Genomic DNA, 9450 nt, shown 5'->3' on the forward strand with positions numbered 1-9450 from the left:
ATCGCTCTGCCTTATTTTGTTTTGTTTCATATTCGATATACTGTATGTGTGTATATATATCGAGATATAAGGGAAAAAATAAACCTTTTCGCAGAATTTAATTGATAAGAGGGAGCCATAATACGCTTGGCAAGCATGTTCAGTGGGGAATTCCCCAGAGAGACTCATTGCTGGGGCTCTGGGGCTTGCAAGATCGATTGTATTGACGTCAAAGAAGTGTGTGAGTAGAGCTGTATGATAATTCCCCAATTAATTCTCACCCTCCCCAGAATGACAAGACCAAAGAAATTTCCATTTTTAAATTACAATTTTATTTTCCATTTTTTTTTTGTATTTTTTTTTTATGAAAATATTTTTCATTTAACCTAAAATTAAATAACAATTTTTTCAGTTTGTTTTTTTTTTTTTGTATGTTTGTTGAAAAGCTAACATAACAAGACTTTAATTTTTTTTTTAAATACAATAAGTTCAGTATGAACTAGAAATTATATAGATTTGACATTATCAATATGTATATAGATTGTATGTTAAAGAAAAATTCAGCCAGCAGCTGGTCACGCGCTTTGTATGTCTGTAGGTACAATTGTATCTGTATCTCACAGTCCGCAATATTGCGAAATTACGAAATGAGAGCGAGTATCTCTGTGTTTCTGTGTGTGTGTATGTTTAAGTGTGTTTGTGTATGTTTAAGAGTATTTGTGTGTGTGTTTGTTTGAGTGTAAGTGTATGTGTTACTTCCGCGGCTACTTCAACTGCAAGTTCTACTGCATTCGATGTGGCTGGCCGCTATTGCCGGGCTTCAATGAAGGTCGCCCTCTCCAATTATATCCATCCTCTTGATACAATATAAGTAGCTTTATAATAGCTTTATATATATATCGCTTAAGGTATATACTGGATATATATGTATATATGTATATATAGTGTGTTATAAGCTGATACCGTACGTCGGTTTCCCTTCCAAGGAACTCTCCAAAACGTTTGCGAGTCATCAACCTTTAACTGGTTTTTTGGTTTTTGAATTTTCTGTTTTCTGTTTTGTTTGAAACTTGTGGTGAAATTTGTTCATCGCTTGCCATCTTATTGGGCATGGTATTTCAATTCAATATGTAATGGGTTAGATCACACATTCTACACAGCCGGCAGCTGAACAATGGGATGTTGTGGTGCATCCCAATGGGCTTCACAATAGTCGACCAATTGATTTTCGGCCTTATTGAGCTGCTCCTCATTCAGTTCACCAGTCCAGGTCTTTTGCACCAGACAGCACGATTCGATGGTCTCCTGTCCCAGAATGCGGCTCAATTTCATGGCATCGTCCACTTTGATCACATAGATGTCATTCTCATAGCAAAAGGCCTCCAATAGAACCTCATGCATATGAGTTGCCGAGTCACCATCCTTGGGCACTGCCATGAGGCAGAAGAGTGAACCCTCTGGTGATTTTGATAAGACATTGATGGCAGCCGATAGTCCAACAATGACGCGTGATTCCATCTGGGCCCGCAGTAGAGCCTGCTTCACAGTGCGTCCAATGGGAGCACACTCCATATCCAATTGATGTTGATGCATTGCTGTAGATTCCTCAACGACCATTTTGTTTGATTTTGTTTTAGATGGATTATCCAGTTGCGTTTGGTTTAAAATTTTGTTTTTTGGCTTATACAAAAGCTTCTTAATGGCTTGGCACTGACTTGCACTGCTTTTTAGCGTAGTCTTTATTATAGTGTCTGTATTTTTGTTTTTGTTTTGTATTTGTTAATTAACTTTTGATTATGAAATTCTTTTCACGTTTTTTAGCTTTGCGCTCTTTTTTTTTTGCTGTTTAACCGCCGATCTGCGTTAACCGTGTCTCAACGTTGCTTCAATTTTGATTTGCAATTTCACAATGAATGCCTCAAACTTGTAGCTTGGAGCTTTTATAGCTGCCCTCTCCGTGGGGAACGATTTCTATGGAATTTCATCAGGCAATATTCAGAGAGAGCCCCCAGTGAGTGAGTAAGTGAGCGAAGTGTGACGCTCTCTTTTGGGGAATTATGGGGGCCTGCGTAAAATCCCCCATACGTGTCTCTCTCTCTCTCACTCTTTCGCTCTTGCTTGTTCGTTTTGCTCTTCTCTTTGTATGCTCTTGGGGTTTTGTATTTCTTCCAGGTAAAATTTCACTTAACGCCTTTGCTCTCATAAAAAAAATTTGTATTTTTTGCCAGTCTCAGCTTTAAGATTTCCGTTAAATTTTATTTTACGATTTTATTTGGTTAATTAGCATGTTTTTTTTTTTTGGTTTTTGGGCGTTTCTTTCCATGGGGTGCACTTGCAGTTATTTGGAGGTCATAACACTTGATAAAGGCTTCTAAGAGATTTGTTAAATTTCTTAGTTTCCGAAAATTTGTCAGCAAATTTCAAGTAAATTGAATTTTTACCAAAATCATTATTTTTCATCTGAACTCAATCCGATTCGGCGTACCAAGTGGCAAGAAGCCAAAAAAGTGTTGAGAAAAACCTAAGAAACAATACCATTATCATAAGTGAGTCAATTTTTGACGTCAAGGTCTCTCGATTTTACTAATTAATGATCTCTTCAGGCGTCGCGACGTACGACAAACTTTTGTATATAAAATTTAAATGAAATGAATTAAAAACTTTTCATTTGAATTTTTAGTGAATGAAATCTGTCCTGGGGGGAGCTGTTGTGGGTGTTGGGTTAACTCTTAACACAAAAAGCACGTGTGGCGCAAAAAAAAGGTGTCAATAGCTTCTTCCCGTGCTCTTATTTACACACTTTTTATACAGAAAATTGTCTGTTGCTTTTTATCAATTGAACCTCGGGACAGTTAAGTGAAATAACTACGCCATATACATATATACTATATATGTATATCCGACGAGTTCAACTACCCATCCGCTAAATTGGCGCGTATATTCTTACTTAGTCAATGCATTTTGATTTAAATGAAATACTTTTGTTTTGTTTTTGTCTTTTGGGCGTTTTATTTTGATTCGCCAAGCATATTTGTGTTGACGAAGGGTGTACAGTTTATTCGTTGTTATTAATGTCGAATGACAAGTTTTATAAATAGCCACCTGCAAAAATGCACCTGTATGCAAGCTCTCATTTACTACATACTCTCACATGTCAATGGGGGTTGAATAAACTGATGCCCAATCAGCACTTTTAACCCATCTCCAACCCCTCCCGAATGAAAATCCCACCCAACTCTGCTTGTTTATTGTTTTGAATTTTTGGGATGGTTCGATATGCATACATTTCTTAATCAACAACTATCCGGGCCTCTTTATTTTACTTTTCAAGACAGGGTGATATTTATAACAAGAGCAAGTTCTTCTTTGGGAAATCATAAAAGACTTGAAAGGAAATTGCGGAATAATTCTATCATTTATTGTTGTTTCTTAACATTAGAAGAAGTTAAAAATGTTTTACTATATTAAGGCGGGCTTTGATTTTGTCATAAAGGTGGGGAAGGGTTTTTCATTTGGTCTGTAAAAATGTCATGAGGAGGTGAACTAAATTTGCCTAATGTGGTTGATGAAGCTTAAAAATAAAATTTAAGCTTCATCAACCACATTTTAATCTTTATTTTAAATCTTTATTTAACACGTGTTGAAAATATTAACTAAGCTAGCAAATTTTTAAAGATTTTTAACCTTTTTGTGTCAATAAAATGGATATTGCCCTTAATACCCAAGTAACCAACTTTACATAACATTGAGAACAATTTTCGTTTTCCTTGCCACTTAGCACATTATAATATTTTCACAGGAACCCCGTTTTCGATATTTGCTGGACTTTAATTTAGGTCATTGAGACTTGAAAACGCATTCGTCAAGCTGAAATGTTCACTAATCTAGATATAAAATTGTAGGACTCTGAAATATTATATAATCCCTGCAAAAACCTTATAGAAAGAACATTAAAAATCTCTTAAATAATAAATATTCAATGGTTTTAAATATGTCCAAAAGTTAATATCAATTCCAATAATCCAATAATAATTATAATGCCAAATAACTCAAAATTGAGTAATAACAGATTTTTACTTGATAAAAGTAATTTTTGTTAAATGAAATGTTAAAGAAAATAACATTCAAAACCTTAAAAACGGAAATAATAGTGGAAACAAATATAATGGAAACACTTTTGTCACAAACCTACAAATTGTATACTAAAATCATAATTAAATACCAAATAGTTAACGTTCAAAGGCTAAGAAATATAAAGATTTTTATGTGCTAACAAATTAACTAAAGTGTTCGTTTTTATTTTGCATTCAAAAATGCTTGAATATGGGAATATCCATAAAAAAAACATATAAATAATATTATTGTTACCATAATATTGCAACGTGTACTTATATATAAATTTGTTAGCAATAATTTCTAATATGGTTTCATTAAAATTTAATATATTTCTATTGTCGTCTCCTAACCATCATTTAATGAAAATTTGAATAATTCCATTTTCTTACAGTTTATGGCTCAGAGAGTCATCATTTCATTTTGCTTTACTACCAAATTTCTATATTTAAACTTATTGTGAAATATGATAAACTCTTGTCGCTGTTGCCAAGCGTCTTCTCCGAAATAATAAACATAAATTTTTGTGTATCTTTGAAATGCAATCTTTATATATTTTGAATTAATACCTAACAATTTAATTTAAATCTTTAACATAACTGTACTTCTGCACAATTTTGAACTTGTTCCCACCCTTTTTGTTTATTTTGGCATTATTGTTAAATTTCACAAAATTAATGCAAAATAATTTTTAAAGAGTTTAATGAACTTCCTGGAAAACAGAATAAAATCATAACGAAGTGTAATTTGAATTTATAATAAACACAACAAATAAATACACAATACAATGAACCTAAAGTAGATATACTCTTCTTCTGGTATTGTTCGCAAGTTTAACTACGAGGAACTACTCACGTTTACCAAAATGTTTTGGTTTTTTTTTTCTTCTTTTTAATAATACTGACCTATGAAAAAACTATAAAAAAATATATATGACAATAACACGGCTTGCATATGTTAAAATCAGCATAAAGCTTGTTGTTTGTAGTAAGCAAAAAAATGACTTTTTGCGCGCCAAAATTGTCTCAAAAGTGGCCAATGAACTATGGCCCTGTACCTGACCATTGTACATGGATTTCGGTGTCAAATAACAGCTGCAAGTGTTTACCTGTTATTGTCTGCATTTTGATGGTGCATCAATTCGTCTTGTGGTGAAATGCCTAAATGCTGAATCATGCCGGAGAAGCTAAAAAAAACGTGGCCAACACCAGTACTTCATACATACCAAACGTCTCTCCCTCGCTCAAATGGCATGGTTGACAAGGAAAACTGGTTTTGAGAATTCCCCCAAATTGGTGCGTTTTGCATTGAGCCAGTTTTACTTTTAACTTGTGGTATGGAGGTGAGTCCAAAGTTCGGTTCAGTTTGTCTTACCTGATGTTTCAGGCATCGTCACCGCTATCGTCGCGTTTCCCTCACGTGCACCATTGCCCAGTTTGCCGGTCTGGCCAAGATGTGAATGCAGCAGCAGCAACATGCATATAGATAATGGGGATTTTTATTTTTGAGCGGGAAAACCCCGAGCCAAGTGAAGGCAGTTCTACATACAATAGCCCCTCCAAAAATTTATGAGTGTGAGGGTAATTTTATCATGGCTAGTTGGTACTTTTTGCTCTTGGTTAGTTTTTTTGATTAAAATAAGTGGATTGGCTAACGAGGCTCAAGCTTTATCAAGGTGATTCCCATTGGTGGTTGAACGGTTTCTTTAGATAGACTTGTAGTTTACCCAAAATTGTGAAATTATTAAGCGTGACGATCTCGAGAGACGTAAATGTAAATTATATAGTAAATTTGTATGGAATTCCCTAAAGCTTAAATGCGAAAAATTTGCATAAATATTGAATAATGCAAAATGCATCACAGAAATACGTTAGTTTTCAAATTTATTAAACAGCTTTCACAATCAGGTTGGCAGCACCATTTTGACTTCCATAGCTTTTGTTCGCTCCCACCATTTTCTTTCTATTCACCACCATTTTGTGCTCTCACTTTCTCTCTCTCTCTCTTGGTTTTACCGGCTTTTGAAAAAGCTCTGCTCTCTTCTGTTCTGTCAATATAAACAAACGAACATCTGTTTCATTTAAATCTTCAGTGTTGGTTAACGTGCAAATTATACATTTGTTTTTAATTTCTATAATATTTACATAACCTGCCTGGTGATAATTAAGTCATTAGAACCATAACAATTACTTTGTGACATTTTAAAGTTCAAATTCTCAAAACAATTATTAAGTAACATTGCTATACAACACCGTCCAGCCCACGCAGACGCTTTGAGTAAAAACCAAAAGCTCTCATCAAAGTCAAAGAAGTCAAGAAACGAAAACAACAACAAGCAAGATGAGAAGACTAAAAGAAATGACCAAATCTTGATATGCCCCCAAAACAAAAAAGAAGTCAAGAGTATTAACTGCCATGGAATGGAAACTAAAGCGTCATTCGTTGAAGCGAATGTTGAAGTAAGATAAAAACAGGCAACAAAAACCGGCTGGCACTCATTCAGTTCGTTGCTGGTCGACGGAAGTGACGGTTAACGGGAGAAAAGTTTTGTTTTATTACAAAAAAAATATAACGTAAAACCCCCTCGTCGGCGATAATCGATCAAACGGAATACATTTCTATATAGAAAAATTTGTTTACAATGGAGTATCTACACTATGCCTATGAGAAACTATTCGGTGCCGGCTCCCAGATCAATGGCACGCAATGTTCTAGCCACACGTGAGTTTTTACCATAAAAATTGAAGCTTTTCACACTGTGCGAAAACTCAACTGGGGAATTCATTTGAGGGGGAGTTCCAAAAGTGATTAATAGGACGACCTTTCCCAAAATTATCTATTTTTAGACCACGAAAAGTGATTTGTTTTGGCAATGTTCTGCTGGATCGCATAGTCAAACTAGAAGATCCGGAATTACTTAAGCGTTATGATCTAAAAATGGGTTCGAAAGGCGAAATGGAACTGGAGAAGCTGAACCAACTGGCTTTGGATGCTGCCAATAGGTAAAACATGATTTATAAGTTTCACATTTGCCAATTAACACGTTAATTTTCTGTGTTCAGTTCCCATTGTCTGACGAATCCCGGCGGCTCTGCTCTTAATACAGTTCGAATCTTAAAGCAATTGGGTACAGATGCTTTGTTCTTTGGAGCCGTGGGAGCCGATAAACATGCCGAACAATTGCGTTCGATATTCGAAGAACGTGGAATTGATGCCAAACTACAGACTGTGGACTCCTCCCATACTGGACAATGTGTGTGCCTTATGTATAATGATAATCCCACTTTGTATGCGAATATTGGTGCCTCGGCTTTATATTCACTTGAGCCATTCAAACATGCCGTCATCCATGAGGGCGAGACATTCTTACGTCCAGTGGAACGACGACAAATTGTATATATCGAAGGTTTCTTTGTGCCCAAGCGTGAAGAAGTCTGTGTTTATATAATGCATCATTTGATTAGAGAACGTCGTCGCATGGCCTTGAATCTAAGTGCTCCATATATTGTGAAAAATCACACTCAGACCATAATGCAATTGGCGTTGAGAGCTTTCTTCATTTTTGGCAATCGTCAAGAGTTCGAGGAACTGGTCAAAGCAACGGGTCACACCAGTATCGATGAATTGGCCGAGAAATTGCTTGAAGGTGGCAATATTAAAGTAATACTTATCACAAATGGTTCAAAGGGTGTTCAGATTATCACCAACTATGTGGAAGAACAATCTGCTGCAGGTCCCATTATCTTTGAGGACTATCGAGCTCAACAGGTGGACGAACTGGTGGATGCAACAGGTGCTGGTGATTCATTTGTGGCTGGTTTCCTACATGCCTGGCTGGAGAGGCGTTCCCTGAGCGAAAGCATACGCATTGCCACAAATGTGGCCGCCAAAGTGGTCACACAAGTTGGTTGCAATCTTCCTCAGACATGAATTTATGATTTTATTCACCCATAATCTCTTTAATAAGTGAGTGAGCACACACACAAAATATGGCACCAAAGTAGACTTTTGTTTGTATGAATCTTGTACATCCATTTAGTAGTTAGTTCCTTCTCAAAGCAATGTACTTAGTCATTAAGCTGAATATATAACAATCTCGTATAAAACAAAAGTCATTTGTTTTTACTTAAAGTGCATTTGCACTTAGTGTTAATGAGTATAAAAGATAATCCATAGTTGGAAATTATATTTACTTGACCTTGGTAAATAGACTGTACTCTATATGTATCTCAAATTTTGGCACAAAACTGATAGCTTATCAGCACGACAGTCAATAGCAAAGGTCATATGAACTATTGATGATTGGCAAAAATGTAAAAGATGATAAATAAACGAGCAGAGGCGAGGTTTTTGCAATAATTTATAATCAGCTGTAAGTAAATTCCCTGTCATAATTATGACATATGATATGTCAGTTGAAGTATATTTAAATGAAGTCGAATTGCCTTATCGTTCAACTCAGATAATTTTGTATTTGATTATGTATTTTGGTTCATTAACACTTTCTATTTGCGCTGTTGTTTTCTTTTTGTTGTTTAATTACTTGAATTTAACTGGATTGCGCTAATTATTTAGAATTGTTTACCATGGAGTTTTCTTTTTAATTGAGGAAAATAAAACGCAGTCACAGGGAATTGCATAATCTTTGTTTAAGCTTTGGAAAATTCCATTCAGTGATACTCATTCCTTTTTCTCCAGGTTGTTACCCCTTATACTTGGGACGATATTTGTTATAAATCTGTTTCAATATTACTTCAGACTTACAAAAGATCTATTTACAATTGAGTTAACTCACAATCAGCTACATAAACAGATATCTCAGGAATTGTCACAATTGTATTATGGGTTTTACTTAATTAAATGTGAATCATATTATGTTTATCTTTAATGTGAAATTAAAGTAGATGAAATAATACTGATTGAACTTCCCTTGATGTTAAAGGAATAACTATTTCGAAACGAAGTTGTCGTCAAAACAAATACATATATTATGTATATTGTTGATCAGATGTACTAAATCATAAACCTAAAACAAAGAACTGTAGCTTTTTACTCTCTTTTTAGGTACAAATGCAGACAAATTCAAACAACTTTAATCTTGGAAGTTCGAGTTCCTATAACTATAGTAATGCTTTAGCGATTTGATGCCTTTCAAATTGATATTACCAATATTCTGTACAGAAATGTTATAAAAAGTCGACGCTTAGTCTATTCGATTTTTGTTTCTTTCAATAATCTGTAAGTGCTTTTTGTAATACGAAAACTCAAGGGAGAACATTTGGAGTCGTAATCTTTGCCCGCCTTTGCTCTGAATTATCTAGTTAAAATTCCCAACTGGTTTCAGTATTGAAATAGTGG

At 34.9% G+C, this 9450-nt stretch overlaps 2 protein-coding genes across 2 annotated transcripts; one reads left to right on the forward strand and one right to left on the reverse strand.

Moving 5' to 3' along the window:
- Positions 1-395: 395 nt before the first annotated feature.
- LOC6640073 (growth arrest and DNA damage-inducible protein GADD45 alpha) lies at positions 396-1873 on the reverse strand. Its single transcript, XM_002063156.4, has one exon. It carries the CDS (start codon positions 1594-1596, stop codon positions 1132-1134), a length of 465 nt encoding a protein of 154 aa, XP_002063192.1. The 5' UTR covers positions 1597-1873; the 3' UTR covers positions 396-1131.
- A 4395-nt stretch (positions 1874-6268) lies between these two features.
- On the forward strand, positions 6269-8203 carry LOC6640276 (adenosine kinase). The gene is made up of 3 exons (XM_002063155.4): positions 6269-6813; positions 6939-7094; positions 7155-8203. The coding sequence occupies exons 1-3, from the start codon at positions 6734-6736 to the stop codon at positions 8020-8022; spliced, it is 1104 nt and encodes a 367-aa protein (XP_002063191.1). The 5' UTR covers positions 6269-6733; the 3' UTR covers positions 8023-8203.
- Positions 8204-9450: the final 1247 nt, after the last annotated feature.

This window comes from Drosophila willistoni (genome assembly GCF_018902025.1).
Source record: "Drosophila willistoni isolate 14030-0811.24 chromosome 2L unlocalized genomic scaffold, UCI_dwil_1.1 Seg196, whole genome shotgun sequence".
In the NCBI taxonomy this organism is placed as follows: Eukaryota; Metazoa; Arthropoda; class Insecta; order Diptera; family Drosophilidae; genus Drosophila; species Drosophila willistoni.